The 19,914-nt window shown below is 28.5% G+C and overlaps 6 protein-coding genes across 6 annotated transcripts; 4 read left to right on the plus strand and 2 right to left on the minus strand.

Moving 5' to 3' along the window:
• Positions 1-40: 40 nt before the first annotated feature.
• Positions 41-505, minus strand: VNE69_01297 (uncharacterized protein; the record flags this gene model as incomplete). Its single annotated transcript, XM_065472432.1, has 1 exon — positions 41-505. One exon carries the CDS (start codon positions 503-505, stop codon positions 41-43), a length of 465 nt encoding a protein of 154 aa, XP_065328504.1.
• Positions 506-721: 216 nt separating this feature from the next.
• VNE69_01298 (uncharacterized protein) lies at positions 722-1,015 on the minus strand (the record flags this gene model as incomplete). Its single annotated transcript, XM_065472433.1, has 1 exon — positions 722-1,015. The coding sequence occupies one exon, from the start codon at positions 1,013-1,015 to the stop codon at positions 722-724; it is 294 nt and encodes a 97-aa protein (XP_065328505.1).
• Positions 1,016-6,015: 5,000 nt separating this feature from the next.
• On the plus strand, positions 6,016-6,700 carry VNE69_01299 (putative SP-containing protein; the record flags this gene model as incomplete). The annotated part of the gene is made up of 2 exons (XM_065472434.1): positions 6,016-6,297; positions 6,371-6,700. 2 exons carry the CDS (start codon positions 6,016-6,018, stop codon positions 6,698-6,700), a joined length of 612 nt encoding a protein of 203 aa, XP_065328506.1.
• A 1,533-nt stretch (positions 6,701-8,233) lies between these two features.
• VNE69_01300 (retrotransposon protein) lies at positions 8,234-9,653 on the plus strand (the record flags this gene model as incomplete). The annotated part of the gene is made up of 5 exons (XM_065472435.1): positions 8,234-8,509; positions 8,590-8,710; positions 8,788-8,916; positions 9,117-9,427; positions 9,489-9,653. The coding sequence occupies 5 exons, from the start codon at positions 8,234-8,236 to the stop codon at positions 9,651-9,653; spliced, it is 1,002 nt and encodes a 333-aa protein (XP_065328507.1).
• Positions 9,654-13,343: 3,690 nt separating this feature from the next.
• On the plus strand, positions 13,344-14,030 carry VNE69_01301 (putative SP-containing protein; the record flags this gene model as incomplete). Its single annotated transcript, XM_065472436.1, has 1 exon — positions 13,344-14,030. One exon carries the CDS (start codon positions 13,344-13,346, stop codon positions 14,028-14,030), a length of 687 nt encoding a protein of 228 aa, XP_065328508.1.
• A 2,488-nt stretch (positions 14,031-16,518) lies between these two features.
• On the plus strand, positions 16,519-17,220 carry VNE69_01302 (putative SP-containing protein; the record flags this gene model as incomplete). Its single annotated transcript, XM_065472437.1, has 1 exon — positions 16,519-17,220. One exon carries the CDS (start codon positions 16,519-16,521, stop codon positions 17,218-17,220), a length of 702 nt encoding a protein of 233 aa, XP_065328509.1.
• Positions 17,221-19,914: the final 2,694 nt, after the last annotated feature.

Consider the following 19,914-nt stretch of genomic DNA (forward strand, 5'->3'; position numbering starts at 1 on the left):
ATAAATTTATCTTATAGAAAATAATATTGAGTTTATTTTTTTATCTTAAATTCTCAATAAAAATTTTAAGATTTTCTTCATTTGAAGTTTCTAAAATTTTATAAAATATTTCAAAATCCATTTCTTCTTTATCAAACAAATCTTTTATAAAATTACACAATAAATTATTTCTAATATACAAATTATTTATCTCGTCTTTTAATCCCATTTCTCTTGTACTTTTATTTGTACCTACAAGTTTATTATTCAAAATGTCTTTTCTTTTAAATTCATTTCTCATTAAGAGTTTGTTACTTTGGATTTGTTTTTCTTTAATTTTTAGATCATTTTCAAGTTTACGAATTTCTTTCTCAAGTTTGTGTATTGAATTATTTAGAGACACGATGTGTGTCTGAGAAGAAAGAAGTTCTTTATTTAGACATGAGTTTTCTTCTTTAAGTTTTATGTTTAAAGAATAGAACTTTTTATTTTCATTGAGAAGTTCGTTAAGACGATGAAGATCCATTTAAAGGATTAAATATTATAAAAAAATAGCATAGGCTATATTGATCATTCGGAGAATGGCTTATATCATAAAAGATATAAGACTTAATAAGCTTTGTTTTAGGTCTCAGCTAGCATTAGTTCTATCTCCGTGTGTACTTCATTGATAGACGGCCTCCTCACGCAAGGACACCCCTCTTTTCAAAAAATATTTAAAAATAAAAAAATTTAAATTTTTTTATTTTTTCTTCATAAATCCAAATAAATTTCCTTGTTTACTTTTCTTTACATTTCTAGTGACTTCGTTTGTTAGTTCTTGTTTTACTGTATTTTCGGTTACTGTAAAGTAGTCATTTATATTTTCAAAATCTTTATTACTTAGAATGTACAAGATGTCGCCTTTATATTTAGAAAGGGAGATTTTAGTAGTTTTATCTTCACGGGTGGAATTTATAAATATTTTTGTGTATTTTGATGTGTCAATAGAAGAAAAATCAGAATCTTGTTTCTTGAAACATATTTCAGTGGGCATAAAAAGGGGAAAGTTTTAGACATTTGATATGGTAAATATATTTGTAAAATAATTAGTAAATTCGCTAAGATTTCCTAATACTTAAAAAAAAAATAAACGGAGAGCATTCTGATCTAAGACTAAATATACTTGAAATAAAAGGCAGAACAAAACTTTGTAACTATTTAAGAAAACAGTATCTAGGCAGTTTCTAGCTTTAGACATTTTATATTTGAATTATCTTGTATAAAAAACAAATTAAGATCTAACTACCAAATAAAAATAAACTTTGGCCGAGATATTATGGCTTTGCCATAATATCCCATATAATTTTCATTTTACTTCCTTAAATATTTCGTTTATTTTATGCTCCCATGTTGTTGCATGAAAAGTGAAAAAAACAGCTCATTTTTAAAACTTTCAAAAGCAAACTCAATCTGCTTGCGCGAGGAACACAAATAAAGACATCTACTGTAATAAGAGTATATAATGCAGGGGAACATCTTAGAATGCTACTTACAATCCAAGGGCAATACTGTCGTCTATTTTGACCTTGACGTGCAGTGACAAAAGTTCATTGATTCTTATTAAATTTAGTATGCAAAACCATTTACATAACTAAATTGGTCGGCACCCATTTAAATAAAAATTACAAAGCTCAAAATTAATTTATAAATAAAGCCGGAAAGTGTTCTTAAGGAGCATCTTAGGTTTAATATAACTTCATATGGGACATTGGTCTAAGAACAATGCTACTTTTGCTAAAAGCATTATTATTGTTTTCATGATTACTGAATACATTAGAATTGTAAATTTAGTAGCTTATATTTTGGCCAGATAAAATATGTGACGCGTAAAGACGAAATTAATTGGGCATCGTACCAAAGACACCATGATTTTATCTCGCCCGATGCAAAAAAACAAATAGATAAATTATAAGGCATAGCCCAAATGCTAAATAAATATACAAAATGCAAGATCTGGCAATTATGACTACAAACCATAAGAAATATTCTGTTAAGTTGTTTTTACAAGGGAAAAAACTTGGTGAGCATAAATTTTTGTATATTACTGAGATACGTTAAAAAAATATCACTTAACATTGTAATTTTAGAATTTATCGGGTTTATTCTGTTCAAATTTTATGCGTCAAGCCATAATGTGATTCGTATAGTTTAGAAAGCATCTTTAAGTATAAATATTGTAGATTTTGTCACTATATCAAATATTTAAAGTACTAAACTCGCGTACAAAGCACTTGGCAGTGCACTTTAAATTGATCTTATGAATGACGAAGACAGTTCTTCGCATAGACCATAGTCTACATAAAGAAACACGCAGGATCAATTTTGTTTGAGATAGTAGTCAACTTAGTTTCTAGGCCATAGAAGGTATTGTGGCGTGTGCGCGATGCAGATAATTGAGATCTTTAATGTCCATATAAAAATATCTTATAAATTACATTAACCTTTGCTTGATACGCACATAGACTGTAAATCGATCTATTTGTGATATAGGCGTTTACATTAAACATTTAGTTAGAAGCTTAATTATAATGAACACGGCAGAGCTTGCTATATCGTCATTATTGACTTATTTTTCAAAAACTAATTAAATTAATACATGTCTTACAGGGGGTTGCATTTTTTAGTATAACTTTTGCATTTTTATAGTATATTAAAAGAAAAAAAATAATCATAAACAACCAGAAATTCTATATAACGAACCATCAATGACTATTTGTTGTAAAATAATATACAATCCCATTTAAATAGAGAAATTCTTGTTTTTGACTTGCCATTTCTAGTTATCTTACCATATTAGTGTAGACTCATCACACAATAAACTGTTATCGTTGTTCAGAATTTGTTCTTAATCCTTTCTATTTCATTATTTGAATCTCTTATAGCACAAAACCTCGATTTTGTGTATTAAAAAAATTCTTCAATAGGATTAAGCTGTGATGAATATGGAGCCAAAAAACATAAGAAATTTCCGTTGTCCTTAGTATTCACAAAACTTTACTCGAATGATTAAATTTACAATAATCGACAATTAAAATCTCTAAGATATTTTTCAATTTACTCGATGAATAGAAAAATGGCATGCGTCATTTTCATTTCGTATCGAATAAGACTCTTTAGAAATCACGCAAAGACAACTCTTATTTTTATCTTGAATTGCGGAAACTGTTTAAAATGCTTTTTGATTTTTTTAAAATTTAAGTTCTTTGTAGTTTGAACATTGAATTCAGTTTCAACCAAAAATGGAATTTTTAAGTCAATAATCCTACATTCCCACGGCATATTCAGCTCCTTTATCAATTTTGTCTGTGAATACGCTTTCATGAATCTGGAGCTGTTTTTTTTCTTGTAATATTTAAATATCTCAACAATCTCGAAATAGTCGACAAAAACATCGAAAAATTTGTTTTTTGTATTAACTTCCTTATTTTTTCACTAAGAGTCATGTTGTTGCTAGTGCAATGATTTTTTTCCAAAAAATCTATCCGTTTAAAACCTCGAGAAGAGTAAATTTAAAAGCGATTTATTGCACTTTAAGAGAAATCAGATTCTCCCTTCTATATTTTCTTATGAATTCTTCATACTGTTAAAACTAAAATCTTCTTTAGTATCATTATCTTTTATAATCATATTTTGATTTTTTATATGTTTCCCGTGTGCTTGCAGCTATCCGGTATGGCCGTTGCTTTCGCTTTTAAGCATAAAAGAGGTTATTTTTTCAAAAAAAAATTGGACTGCAATAATGCAAATCCTTGTATGTAGATACAAACTTTTGAATCCAATCATCTCAACTGAATTGTTTCTCCATACAATTCGGACCGGAGCATTTTCACTTTATCCCCCCCTTACCAATATAAATTAAGAATTTTTAAAAAATATCCCTGTTTTTGAAATTCGAAGCGGGAAAAATGTGAAGGAGCAAAAGTCAAAAAACAAAGTTGATATAAAATAGCATATTTACCAAAAATAAAACAATTGTTTTTATGTTTTTCAATTTTTCAAAAATTTCCTTCTTCCACTTATTGATCAAGATTTATCTTTATTGTACATTGCGATGTATAACAACGAAAATCTCTATATAAATAATATTATATAAGGTTCATTTGCTGTTATAAATGAATATTTTTCAAGAATTAAAGAATTTTCCAAATATGTAATACTTTACTTTTGGAACTAAAATATAACATATCTATTAAATTGACATTATATACGATTCAATAATTCTTTAAAGAGCATAAATATAACATAATTATTCTCTGTTTGTCTAAAAAACCAATGAAAACCTAAAAAACAAGACTAATAAATATACTACTAAACTAAGAATAACCAACCCTAAAATCTGTTTTAAACAACATAAACTGTGTATAAACATGTTTATCTTAGGCAAAAATTAAATGTAATGACAAAAGAAAGCAATAGGTTAAAACATATTTTGACAAATTTAGATTTCTATTTAACTCATAGTTTATTAGAAAACATTATTAAATTGGTTTAAATAATATATTTTTTATAAACTATGTTCAAATTAAATATTTCTAAAACCATTTTTTTTCTTATGTAAATTTTTCTCTGTTCCTTTCCGCTCTGGACGCTTCGACTTTTGAAAAACAGGGCTAAAAATAAAAAATTCCGTATTTATATTGTTAAGGGGGATAAAGTGAAAATCAGCCTCTTAAACATTTTATAACGCGTCATATCGATTAATTCATCATAATTTGTTACACCAGTTTACAGTCCGTAGTATGACTTTATGCTCATTATTTTTAGAGGTTTAGATTGTTCACATGTATTGCATATTAAATAAATTATTCTTATAAAGCTCTAAAGATTTACAAAAACTTAATTGCATGATCTATCAAACCTGTTAACATTCTTATGATGAAGCTGATGGACGTCTACTTAACAAAATTCCATAGCTTAAAACTGAACACTATAAAAAAAACTTTTAGATTGCTAACTTGTGACTTATCCTTTTAGATAAAAATTCTCATCAATAAAATAGCAATTTAATTATTTTCAAACTTTTTGTGGTATACATAAATAACCTTGTTGTTTTTGCCTTGTGAAATTAAGCGATATCATTATATTCAACAGTATTTTTGGGCGAAATATTTATCTTACTAAGAGGTATAAATATCATTTTATCCTCTCATATCACCATGGAAATAATAATTTTATTAAAATTTAATCTTTTTGTTAGTGTACCATAGTCCAATAGCGTGGTAACAAGTTATTCGCTATATTTTGAATTTGAATTGCTTTCAGGTGTGTTTATTTATTCAATTGACAAAAAACTAGTAGGTCTTCCTTATGGAAAATATGAGAGCCTGCGTCTGCAAGGTATCAACGCTAGCACGCTATAAATATTACTAATCCTTGCATTTTATTCATATCTGCACCCAAAAAAAAGAATTCTTAACAGAACACGAAACACAATAAAAATGCAATATATTTGCATTCTACGGTAAAAAAAAACAATTTTTAGTCCTAAATAATACTAAAAAAAATTCTTAGTTTAAAAAAAAAAACAACAACTCTTTTCTTTTTTGAAAAGAAACAAAAAGTTCATTCTCGCTATGTAGATCAAAACAAGATTAACAATGTAATAGAAAAATTTGTCTAGAATTGACTCATATTTAAATAGTTTAAAATAAAATAGTCCAATTGATCAAATTTCGCTATATATTAATCCATGTTATTTGTCGTATTTCTACGCTTGTAACAAAAAACATCAAAAATCAATCGTAAATTATTTAATTTATAGATTGGCTAAAAACCTTATTTTAATTAATGTCAACCCCGAATATAAATGTGTATAGGTCAGATGTAAATATCAAATTAGAATTGATATTTACTTAAAAAAATAAATCTATGCATAATACAATCCTGTCGCCTCCTGCTTCTTCCTATGCGTATAATTAAAATCATTCTGTAAATTTTTTAATTTAAAATTTGTTATAGTTAAAAAAAATATATAAGGAGTAAAATTTACCCCACATGTTTTGTTCTTATTTAAAAATATTATTTAACATTATATTCGTAGTTGGTTCATCTAAAAATACCAAATTGATTGTTGATAACTTAGAAGATAAATGTAGTGTCTTAAGTAAAGAGGAGAATCATATTTGTAGTGAATACAAATTGAAGAAACTAGTATTTAACTTGAAAACCAATAAGGAAAGTCTTATAGCATTGGATTTAGATGGTATGAAATTAAGTCTAATGCGCTTACAATCTCCCGCTAGAATCGAAGGATATGATAAAAACGGCAAGCGCATAGTAACTACCTCCATAATTGACGCAAAAAAACATTGGCGTTAATTTAGGTGCTAATTCAAATGCTTGTTTCCAGTTTTCAAGTGAAAGTCCATCGTATTGTTCGAATGATTTTAAAGTAGAAGGAAGAGAAAATCAAGAACAAGGAGAAGCAAATCCCAATAAAAAGCTGCTTTACTATAGTAAACCTGAAGAAAAAACAATTATTACTAAAGAAAATAATAAATATGTCCTCACTCCTGAGACTGCTGATAATTCACTGCCTTGTTTTTTTATGCAAGATTTGACACCAAATATACTAGCAGTGATCAAGTCAATGAAAAAGAAGATCGAATTCTCCACTAACAAAGACCTGTTGATAGGATTTCAATTTTTTGAATCATTTGACGATCTTTTAAATGACTAATAAAATGGTTAATGTGGAATTTTTTTTATTGTTTAGATATGTATAAATGTTTATAAATTTATTATTTTTTAAAAGTCAAGTATTACATAATAAAATGACCAAAATTCAAGAGGGTGAAATTTATGGTCTATAGTATGTGATATTTAGAACCCAATTTTTATGTTATACTTATATGACCGATTTTAAAAAGACTTATAATCGCGGTCTAGCCGGAAAATTGGCAAGCTTTATGTCAAAGTCATGTAGAACATATGGAGTTGACTCTTGGCAGTTTTGTTCTAGTAAAATTTTTTGATCTATGCTATGAGTATTACTAAGGGTTTCGGGTTATGAGATCCACCCATAGAAAAGACCATGGATCTTTTCTACGATATAAAATATTTGAAATTTCTTTTAAATTTTTTTGAAACTTTGCCCTTATGAAAAATATCTTACACGCTAAAACAAAAATTGCGTGAAAACAATGGCAACATAAGTAAAACTGCTTTCGAGTTGCAGATTACTAGGAAAATTATAGGGTCATTATATCAGAGGGTTTCTTTTTATATTAAATTTTTTACCATTTGGCTATGGTGTGATCTATTTATGGGTGAATCTCTTCTACTAGTATATAAATTGCCATCTAAAAAGTCGTAAAATTCGACTTTTGGGATGGATCTTATAAACGGAAACCCCTGTAAGAAATATTACAAAATATATAATTTATTTGGGTATAATATTCGGCTTATTAATTACTTTTCACAAGATACGCTTACAGTCTCATCTGGCAGTTTCAGGACTTCCTTCTGAAATTCACTCATTGGGCTCTCGAAGACCCCTTCCTGATCTGTATCAAGCCCATGGCTGGCTGACATAGTTAGGCTTTCTAAAGTCATTTTAAGGACTCTTGACTGTATATATGCTTCCGTTCTGGGTTCTAATTTGAGCACTTTAAGAAATATTAAAAAATATTTTTTAAACTAACCTAGAAGCATAAAAACATGTATATTTGCTATTGAACGACTTATAACACTGCATTATGATCTAGTATCGCTCATTTTCTTTTAGTATATTTAAAAAATGAATTATTGATTTAACAAATCATATGTTCTTAACAATTTAAGAGTAACTGGCCTTTGTTCAACAAACTTTTTTTAGCGAAACGGCACTCTAGTGGGCAAATTCAACAATAAAAGCTTATTTTTTTATATATTAATTTTTTTTATATGTATTCTGATATATTTGTATAATTTCACTTTATATGATAAATAAAGACGTGGTGATACCGAATCGTCAGTTTACAAGTGCGAACTGTGGTCTAGAGGCTAAAAGGCCATTAAAGCAAGTTGAAAGAATTATGTGTAGGCTAGAGATGGAGTAAGTAGGAACCAAATTATAGCAGCAGAGAATATTTATGGAAGGAAGTGAAGAAATAAAAATTTTATGGTAAAAAGAATCAGTAAAGAGGACGAATAGTGAAATAATTAAGAAATTAAAGGAGGAAATGTGTAGAGAAGAAAGACACAAAAAAGAAGAAGAAAATAGAGAGAACTTATGGATGCTATAAGTGAGAAGATTATAGAAAGCGTGAGAAAAGAAATGCAAGAGAAAGATTTAGTTATGAGGAATCAAGTACAAGAATTAAGAAGAAATAGAAATTGTTTTAATTGTGGGAAATTCGGCCATATGGCTAGGAACTGCTATGTAGGAAGGAACAATAATCAGGAAAATAATAAAAAGATTAATTCGTATTTAAAGTTAGACAAAAGTCAAAGTTGTAGTAGCAGTGATGATAATAAAGGATATAAACCAAGTGGAAAGACAAAACGAGTTTAGTTAAAGAAATATAATAATAGTAATAGAAGACAGATAGAAAGAATTTTTGCGTGCAATAAAGAGACGAAAAGAAGATTACTGAATCGGGAATTTCGTTAGAAGATCTCAAAGCGAAATATAAAGAATTTTTTAAACAAGGAGATGAGGTTATAAGTTATTGTACATATGAGAAGTGTAAGATAGATACTCCAGAGGGTAAGAAGATAGTCAAAAGGGACAGACGATCCCACAGGCTTTGATAAAACAGACTGAGGAATATATTAATGATTAAGAAAATAGAAAGATTTTTAGAAGATCGTCATCGGAATGGCGAAACCCAATAAGAGCGATACTTAAACCAAGTGGTGAAGTAAGGGTTGTTAGTAAATTTATAGGGTTGAATGATTCAGTCGAGAAAGCCCGTATGAGCTAACGAATATGAGAGAAATAATTAGAGCTACGCAAGGGTCGATAATATTTACTGTTGTTGATTGCAAAGAAGCGTTTTCCCATTTTAAATCGAAGAAAAAGATAAACATAAGACGGCGTTTGAATTTAATAAAAAAGTTTACGAATGGAATAGTATGGTGATGGGATACAAAAATTCCCCACAGAACTACAGCAACGATGAATAAGATTTTTGAGGATTTGCGAGGAAATGGTGTTGAGGTATACATGGACGATATAGTAATACATGCCAACAATAAACGTAAACACAATATACTAGTTTTAGAGGTTTTAGAAAGAATTAGGCGAAATAAAATGAAATTTAATAGTGTGAAAATACAGTTTAGACAAGCGGAAGTAAAACTATTAGGTGTGAAGCTGAATGGAACAGACATGACGGCCGACGAAATAAAGAAAAATGAAGCCTTGGAGTATCCAGACAAAAACTTTGACGGAATTGAGGAGATTTTTAGGATTGACTGGATGGTTCAGACCATTTATTAAAAATTATGCCGGGTTGACGTTGAAAATGACAGATAGTTTGAAGAAAAATGGCAATTCGTACAAATTAACGGAAGAGATGAAAAATGTGTTAAGAAATGTGGGAAGACTAAGATTGCCGGACTATAATAAGGAGTTCATACTAAGAACAGACGCTAGCAATTTGAGATTGGGTGCGTTGTTACTTCAGAAGAATGAGAATGGAGAATAAGTTGCTATACAATGGGCATCTAAAAAGCTAACACCGATAGAAGTAAGATATGGTATATCAGAAAATGAAATGCTTGCGATATATTGGGGCATTGATAAATTTAAATACGAGTTATGAGGTAGAAAATTTAAGATAAAAACGGATCACAAAGCACTAGTGGAGAAAAGAAACAAACCATTTTTCAATAATAACAGAATAAATCGCTGAATCGAGAAGATACAGGAATATGATTTTAGCATTGAACATTAAAAACCTGATGAGATGGTGGTAGCGATGCGTTGAGTCGAATAAATATGGAAGAGGATATTAAAGAAATGAAAAATAAAGAGCGAACAATCAAGCAAACAGAAGGTAAATGGAAAGCAATATTGGCAATTTGACTCAGGACGTAAAGTTGAAATACCACCTGAGAATATAAGGAGACAATTAATCCAAGAATATCATGAAAAAGTAGGCCACAGATGCATGACAAGTGTTTATTATGCAATGAGAAAATAATACTATTGGCCAGGAGTAAGGAAAGAAATAAACGAGGTTATAAAATAGTGTCAGAAATGTCAGATATAAACAGGAAAAATATGGGTGGTTGTGAATTTGTAGATACGTCGATATTTAGAGAAGGTTGCATGGACTTGATAGACTTTAGAAATGAGAAGAAATATGTCTTAGTCGCTATCGATTATTTTACATGTAGAGTATGGGGAATAGTTATAAATAACAAGTCAAGTAATAATGTTGAAAGATTTTGAAAAGATTATGTGAATATGGAGAGAAACCAAAGAAATTATTACAGATAACGGGAAGAGCTTATTGGAGTGGAATTTAGAAAATTTTGTTGGGAAATGGATATAATACACCGACAAGTATGTATAGAAACGCATAGGAGTAACAAAAGAGTAAAGCGTGTTATAGGAACTTTGAGAGAAACATTTTAAAGTCGAATGCGGAAACTTTTGAAGGTAAAGTGTATAAAAGTATCGATATATATAATCAGAGCCATCATACAGGAATAAAATGTACCACAATAGAAGCGACTGAAGATAAAACTGTAGATGTAATGCTTGAAAATGGCCCTATAAGGAAATATTGGGTACATGACCGTTTGGAACCCGCTTTGGGAAAATGAACCCGCTTTGGGAAATGAACCCGCTTTGGGAAAATGAACCCGCATTGAAAAATTCAAAAAAAAGGGAAAAATTAAAAAAATTGAAAAAAGGGCCTTAACGATTTATTTTAAATAATGACAGAAGACAATTTATCCGGTGATTTTGGGGAATTTAGAAAGCCCAGTGAAACTGTAAAAGGTACTCATAATGTTCTTCTTTGTTTATGTTAAGATCGAATATCTCTTATAGAAATGAGCCAAAACCAACAAAATTATATGGTGTTGTGACTCGGAATCGCTAGAGGTATCAGCATTTATGGAGTGATTCTTAGTATTGTGCACCATCCCTTTGCTTAGCTAATGTGGCATCATATGCTACTCATTGATTAGAGATCAAAATAGAAACAGGTTATACATTTTCTTGTTTTACCTAAAGGAAAAAAGCAGTATTTCCACTAGTTACAGAAACGAGCAAGGCGCACGCCGATAATGCATCAAATGTTTCCAAAATAGACTTTTCTTTATATTCCATGTATAAATACATTTCATCACTAAAAACCTCATCTGCCTCAACAAACAGTGTTTTTGCCAATTTTGCCATTTTTTAAAAAGGGGTCCTTTAAAATTTCAATGCGGGTTCATTTTCCCAAAGCGATTTCCAAACGGTCATGTACCAAATATTGTAATAGGATTTGAAAAAGAAAGATTGAAAAGTTTAGTAAAGTACAATTAGTAAGAATAGCTAAACGAGAAAATTTGGCAGGAGTTAATATGCATGAGAAAGTAAGATTTTTGGATACAGGGGAAATTGTTGAAAAGTGTTGAAATGATTTTTATATAGTAAAACTTGGTAATGGTAGGCTTGTGAAGAAGAGACATTATGATCTGAAAAGTATGCTTGGGATAGATGTAAAAATTGGATGAGACTAACCGTCTTGAGGGGGGATGTGATATATTTGTATAATTTCTACTCCCATTATTTTAAATAAAGACATATAATAAAAATAATAATTTTACTGTTTTAATGATATCAAAACCAAATAGACCAGCTATTTATTAGATTTTGAATATTTTTTATTTAACAGATGCTATATTATGAAGTCGGTAAAAATGATTCTATTTTAAATCGGTAATATTAACATTAATATTCTTTCAAATCATAATTTGTTTGACTGACAACGATCAAAAGTCTAAAACTACAGTAAATTAGACTTAATATAAGTCTGTGTAAGCCTGCATATGCATTATTTTTATCTAAACAATAAAAAAATAGGCAACATACCCATGTTAGAACGGTCAATTCTGTGCTATTTTACATACTAAACTATTATTGTACATACTAAACAATTATTTTTCATACTAAACCGTTATTTTACAGATTAAACGGGGCTTTGCCTTTTTGAACAATTATATTCATAAATACAGTGTATTTTAGTGTCAGTGCAACCAGTGGCCTCTATATTAATTTCGCAATGCGATATTTTCACAATGATAATAATATTGGGCATAATAATGTTTCCCGGGAAGGCGCACAATTTGCTCACACACAAGATCCCAATCACTTGCAACTATTGCACGCATTATACACAGTTAAATCATATCTCGACATATCTGCTATTAAATGATTGTTTTTATAGAAATTTTACTTATTATTGCATGCATGGAACAGGATTCATGTGCCTTTATAGTTTTATAAAATATTTTAGATAAGTTTATTTTTTTGTACTTTCTAATAGCACTTTAATCTTTTAAAAAATAATATGAGAAGGTGTCGAGGACTGATAGTAAATGCTTAAAGATCATTCCATACTAGACATTAATTAAACATGACTGAAAGCAATACTAGTGCACGAATTAGCATTATACCTGCTAGAACACATTTATTTAATTCTTGCAAAACAATCTTATTTCAAAAATGAATAAAAAAATTCTCTCGGACAAAGATTCGATTATTTTGAAAAAACAATGCGTTAGCTTTTTATAAATTAAAGTCCTTTATCAAACTTAAATGCGGCTCATTTTTAACAGTTCTTTCCAAATTTATATTTTATATTCTAACCATCATTTAAATTGCAAAAATTTTAAGCAAAGTAGATTTTAGGGTAGACTTACATTAATAATATAAATAATTGCTTTCTGATAATATCAAAAAGATGTGGCATATGATCGTCTCTTTTAGAAGTAAAATGCCTATAGAATCGCGCAGACATTATTTCAATCATTGCATTAAAATTAAAATGGTATTTTATGAACGGCTTGAAAAACGTACGGATAATCTGCAATATTATCAATGCTTTTTCAAAATATATAAAATTTGACACATTATCAAAAAATTTTTTCTAAATAAAAAATTTGACTTTGATTGCTGTCAAAAAAAACATTGTTTTGTAGTTGATAAATTGGAAAATTATTAAATTGCAGTCTACAAAACAAAACACTATGTTGTGTCAAATATTTAAAAATCTTAAGTTTTCAGGACAGTGAACATATTTTTTGTTCCGTATTTATAAAATGTATCCAATACATTTGATTTTCTATCTTAATTGGGCGTAATTAAAAATATAAAAGCCACAAAAAATACCCACATGTTCTTTGTTTATTTTTTTTTATTTTATAGAATCGTATTATCAACGAGTCTTACTAAAACTACAGAAGTTATTGTGCGTAATTTAGAAGATAAATGCATTGTTATATGTAAAGAAGACAATTATATTTCTAGTATATTCAGTTTAGAAAAACTAGTACTTAGATTAAGAACAGATCCCAAAAGTCTTATGATATTTAATCTTGATAGGAAGATTTTAACTCTAATGTACTTACAGTTTCCGTGCACAATTGAAGGATACAATAAAAATGGAAAACTCGTATTGAATATGTGCGTGGAAAACGCAAAACATTTATGCATTGGATTTAAAAATAATCCAAATGCAGCATTCCAATTTATAAGTGAAAGTATAATGTATTATACTAATACTTTGGATTTCAAGTTGCAAGCTGGAAATGCATTCCGAAGTGCAACAACAGATAATATAAAAATGGCTTTATTAAGTACACCCGAAGAAAAAACATTTATCGCCAAAGAAAACGACAAGTATGTTTTATACCAAGAAAATAATGATAATAAATTTCCTCGTTTATCTATTGATGAATCATCACCAAATGCTTTAATTAGTCATGGAACACGTAAAAGAAAAATTAAATTCAACAATACCAAAGATTTAGTAATTACATTTAGTTTTTCGGAATCGTGCGAGGAGCCTCTGGATGATTAAAAAAAGTTCCTTCTTTTTTAAAATTTATTTTCGTAATAAGTTATGTATAAATCATTTATAAATGCAAGGACTGCGTTGTAACAATTTTTATCAACCAATAGATCTACAATTTGTGGCACAACTCCGTTGTCGATTGTTCGATTCTGCGAATCGGTAAATATGACCTGTGTATGGATACAGAGCTTGTCATTAGCCTTACTAAACCAATTTATATGCTTTTGTTAATAAAGTTACTAAAGTAGTGATTACAAGCCTCGTTTTAAAATTTTAAAACTGCGTCTAATTCCTGACGACCACAAAAAAGTAATTTTGTCTGTAAAATGTGTCCACGAAAATTTTAAAGTTGATTAGGAATTTTGTGTGAACTTTTTTACGTGGACTTTACGAATAGTAGAACTGAACTACAGCCATTTAAGAACAATTGTTGAATTCTACTCTTTTTGCATTTAAAGTACTATATGGGGCATAAAAGTCTTACGTGATAAAATCTAAAGTGATTATTCATCTACATTAAAGGACTATAAGAAGTAGGATGGACCCATAAACTCTATAAAAAAGAATTCTGTATCACATTGGCCAGGGCTTGTGCGAGACAAGCGGTCAATATAGGATATAAACAAAAGGTAATAGTAAAGCGTTTGAGCCGTTCTCCAGATGCAGATAATATGGGGACCTCCCGTGTAACAGACGAATTTCTCTTTTGTCGTTCAAACTGTACCCGATAATGATATCTGTTGAAACTATTCTCATTCAATCTATCAGAAATTGTTAGGCAATCACTCGCACCATGTTATAATGATGATGTACTGGGATATTGTCCTTAAAATTTAATGAGAGAGTTGGAATGATAAGAATTTTACTATCCCGATGTTTAGATCCATACTGGCTCTTTATCTTTACTATTACTTACAAGGAAAAAATACAAAAAGAATCAGATTAACAATTAAACAACGGCATAAATCGCGAACTTGCAATATTAATCATTGTTTATAATGTGATAATTTAGTTTCTAGAAATAAAAAAATATCGTCGTATTGATATTCAATTTTTTATTAAGCTCTCAACATCTAAATCTAATAGCATAATGAGAATCGGTAAATATTTTTGACAACAAACTGAAATTATTAATATAAATAAGTAAATTTGCACTGTTTTAATAACATAACATATAATTGATGTGATTAAAATCTGTTCGAAATTTAAAAGCTTTATAGAATCTATAAATCGTTAATTCCTTCATCATTCTCAACTAACCAGATCTTTACTGGTTTTTTTGGGAAGAAGATCTTAAGTAGTCTTCAATTTAGTCAAAACATGAAGATATTTTTATTTTCGCGGGCTAATTTTCACTTTATCCCCCCCCCCTTACCAATATAAATATAGAATTTTTTATTTTTAGCCCTGTTTTTTAAAAGTCGAAGCGTCCAGAGCGAAAAGGAACAGAGAAAAATTTACATAAGTAAAAAAAAGGTCTTAGAAATATCTAATTTGATCATAGTTTATGAAAAATATATTATTTAAACCAATTTAATAATGTTTTCTAATAAACTATGAGTTAAATAGAAGTCTAAATTTGTAAAAATATGTTTTAACCTATTGCTTTCTTTTGTCATTACATTTAATTTTTGCTAAAGATAAACATGTTTATACTTAGTTTATGTTGTTTAAAACAGATTTTAGGGTTGGTTATTCTTAGTTTAGTAGTATATTTATTAGTCTTGTTTTTTAGGTTTTCATTGGTTTTTTTAGACAAACAGAGAATAATTATGTTATATTTATGCTCTTTAAAGAATTATTGAATCGTATATAATGTCAATTTAATAAGATATGTTATATTTTAGTTCCAAAAGTAAAGTATTACATGTTTGGAAAATTCTTTAATTCTTGAAAAATATTCATTTATAACAGCAAATGAACCTTATATAATATTATTTATATAGAGATTTTCGTTGTTATACATCGCAATGTACAATAAAGATAAATCTTGATCAATAATTGGAAGAAGGAAATTTTTAAAAAATTGAAAAAAAACGAAAAAACAATTGTTTTATTTTTGGTAAATATGCTATTCTATTACAACTTTATTTTTTTGACTTTTGCTCCTTCACATTTTTTCCGCTTCGAATTTCGAAAAAAGGGATATTTTTTAAAAATTCTTAATTTATATTGGTAAGGGGGGGGGGATAAAGTGAAAATGCTCCTTTTCGCGTAAAGGTCGCCCAATATAATACGTGGAAGGTTTTCTCATGTAGCAAAAAAACCATTATTTCGATTGGTGTCAAAAACAAATTAAAAACTGATGGGTCGAATATGGAAAAAAAATATAGACGAGTATTTTTTATTTGTAAAATCCAAGGTCTCAATTAATAAATTTATATAAATTTCGTGTCCAGCCTTTAATACGCGTATTATTAGAATTCATTCTGTAGTTTTTTTATTCAATTAAATTTGATTAAAAAAGTATAAAAGTGAATTAAATTTGCCCCACATGTTTTGTTCTTTAAAGATTTTTTTCTATATATTGGTCGTTGTTGGGTCTCTTAAAAATACAAAAGTGATTGTTGATAATTTAGAAGATAAATGTCAGGTTATATGTAATGAGGAGAATGATATTTGTAAGGACTCCGAATTAAAAAAACTAGTGTTTGAATTGAAAACAAATAAGGAAAGTGCAATAGTATTCGATTTGGATAATATGGAAATAAGTCTACTTCGCCTACAATCCCCCTCTAGCATCAAAGGATATGACAAAAATGATAAGCTCATACTAAATCTTCTTATAAAAGATGTAAAAAAAATATTGGTTATTTTAAAGGCAAATCCAAATGCTTCATTCCAGATTTCAAGTGAAAGTATAACAATTTGTTCGAATGTTCTAGAAGATTCGCGGCAAAAAAAATATTTCACACGGTCGCGCGGAACTTCATATCCAAATAAACAGCTACTATACTTTAGTAAATCAGACGATAAAACAATTATAACTAAAGAAAATGAAAAATATGTCTTAATCCCCTCAAACCATGATAATACACATCCTTGTTGGTTTTTAAACGAAGAAAACCTAGATTTTAATGCGGCCATTTGCTCAAGAAAAAAGAAGGTTGAATTTCCAACCAACAAAGATTTATGGATAGGTATTTCTTTTATTGAATCATTCGGCGATTTTGTAAGGACTTTTAATGAACATTAAATTGTTTTAAACTTTTTTATTTCTTCATTACTAATAAAAAAAAATTTTATTTATGTTTTGCCCTTTTTTTCTAGTTTTAAAATCTAAACCACGACGATTTTGACTTTATTCACAAATAAAATTTTAAACATAACTCATCGCCATGATTGATAATGATAAAGGCGCACACTACGCAATAAGTTCATTTTAATTTTAGAATTATAAGTTTATGAAATAATGTCAGAATTATTTTTAAGAATTTTTTTTTGACAATTTTGTCATAAATTTTAAAAATAAATCACTAAGGAAAAAAAACAAAATGAAAACAACAAAACATGAAATAATTAAATTTGACCCTTAATTTTATCTAAATTTTTAAACAATTTGTACTTATGAAATTTACTTAAATAGTGTCTGTGAAGCGTGTTTTTGCCTTTGGGATGCTATCTTTTAAAATTACAAATGAAAAGAGGCTGATATGATAAAACATATTGTTTAACCTCCGTTTCTAATGGGAAGACATCGCTGGCGCAACGGCCCGGGCCAGGACTTTGTTTATTATGAAACGTTCCGAATCAAGGCGTGTACTGAGATGAGAGACTATGTTTTTTGCGAATTAAAATTCTGAAGTTGAAATTTTACAGGTTTGTTTTAGATTCATTCACATTAGGTTTTCTTGATTTATAAAAATTTTTAATTATATACGAATTTTTAAATAATATTGTGTATTTATGTGCTCTTTCAACAAAAAGTCATTTACATTCCAAAAACATGGAGGTAAAATGTCGGATAATGGATGAAAATTTATAAAAAAATTGTACGCCGTTATCTAGGAAATGTTATTAAGAACTTATTATTTGTACATTGCCTGTACTTATTTTAATTACAGAAGAAGATAAAATTTGAAAAAAAATTATCGAAGTTTTTTTGTAAACTACATTTACTGCTCTCGAATACCAAACATTGAGATTTTAAAATAATGTTTTCATTTAAAATAAAATTAATACTTATTAAACACAAAAAAAAAATTTCAACTGTCGCCTTCCAGTGTCTATAGGGTGTAAAATAATTTTAGATTATTAAAAGCGAAAATTGCAAACTTTAAAGAAAAATATTAGGAGTTCAATTTGCGATACTGCCTGACGGAACGTTCATTGTAAGGGAAATTTGTCAAGCCGCCAAGAAAAGATATGATGCCATCAAAACTGTATTGATATATAGAAGCTATGGATGTTTATAATGTACCTAAAATTGAAATAGTGTTTGACCGAACCATCGTTAAAATTATACGACTTTTTAAAAATATATAAAAATCGGAATAACTTGCATATATATGAGCATGTATTTTATCCTAAAGCAGTCGATTATATAAGCAATAATACGCTTTGTTATCCAAGATGAAGGCTTTATAAACGAAGAAGTAAGACAACCTGTAAAATAAAGAGAGTCTGGTTACAACTTAAATGTTATATTATACCGATAAGGAATTAAGAAAGTCTTATACGAGATTTTTTGACGAAATAATGCCAAAAATGATCTACAATTTTTAAAAATTTAAATTATTTTTTTGTTTAAATTTAAATAAATGCGTAAAATGAAACGATTATAAATTTTTGTTCCTATAAGGAAAAACATTTTTGCTCCAAAGAGAAAAAAGTCATAATCAAGACAGTGTGCCTAAATAAATTTATAGTCTCTATAAAGCAAATAATTACAGTGTAACTTTTAAAAACAAAATCTAAAGCACTTAAATGCACACCTTTGAATTAAAAATCCCTTTAAAGGTCTTAATTTTACAACATTATTCAATTTAACGTATAATAAAGCATACATATGCCACTAATTAAACATTGTAATTGCAGATTAGACTAGTCGTCGTCAAATTTGTCACTAATCATATGCATTAAAAATTGAATTATAGCAAAGTAAGATAAATAACGGCGGTTAAAACGTGCGATCGAAATAATAGCTTTGAAAGCACATGCTATTATAATCAGTCAACCCTATAGTCTAAGTAAGGGGCTGCGATTATATATAATTAGTTAGACATATGCTCGAAGTATATAAGTTAGCATCGAAAGTAAATAAAAACATAAAACAACAATATTTTTTACAAATTATTGCTTAAATTGGTCACTGTCTGGGGCGTACCTTAATTTATATGACGCCGACTAGACTGTATATTAGTATAAAGTTGAAAAGAGACAAAAATTCTTTGCCTACTTAATCATTATGTTGAGTTTATTGACTTTTAGCAGGAAAATACTGTTTGAACCTATAAAAAGGTAATAATTATCTAGTTTAGCTTAGCATTATCAAGAAAGGGAAGATTTATAATACAAAAACCCGCTGGAAATTTTGACCACTATTCTAGTTTCAATATATTCTGATAAAAAACTTCGTTTTTAGCTTTTTTTGACAATAATATATGCGTAAATTATTGACATTTATCAAGTAATGCCTGTATGATCTGTTGGCACTGAAGAGTAGCAAGTTGATAATAAGCAGTGTGGAGTTTTCTTAGTAATGATATTAGCTAAAAATTACAGCTTTTACTAATAAATATGTTCATTTTAAAATAAAACAAGTGCAGTAAAAGATTTGTACTTCTCATTTTAAAAAAATAAAAATGCATATTAATATATATATATATTATGTAGTAACTAATTTTCACCGCGTGCATACCAAAGAGCTCTGATTAGAACTCATAACTGA

The sequence above is a fragment of the Vairimorpha necatrix genome, chromosome 1 (genome assembly GCF_036630325.1).
Source record: "Vairimorpha necatrix chromosome 1, complete sequence".
NCBI lineage: Eukaryota > Fungi > Microsporidia > Nosematidae > Vairimorpha > Vairimorpha necatrix.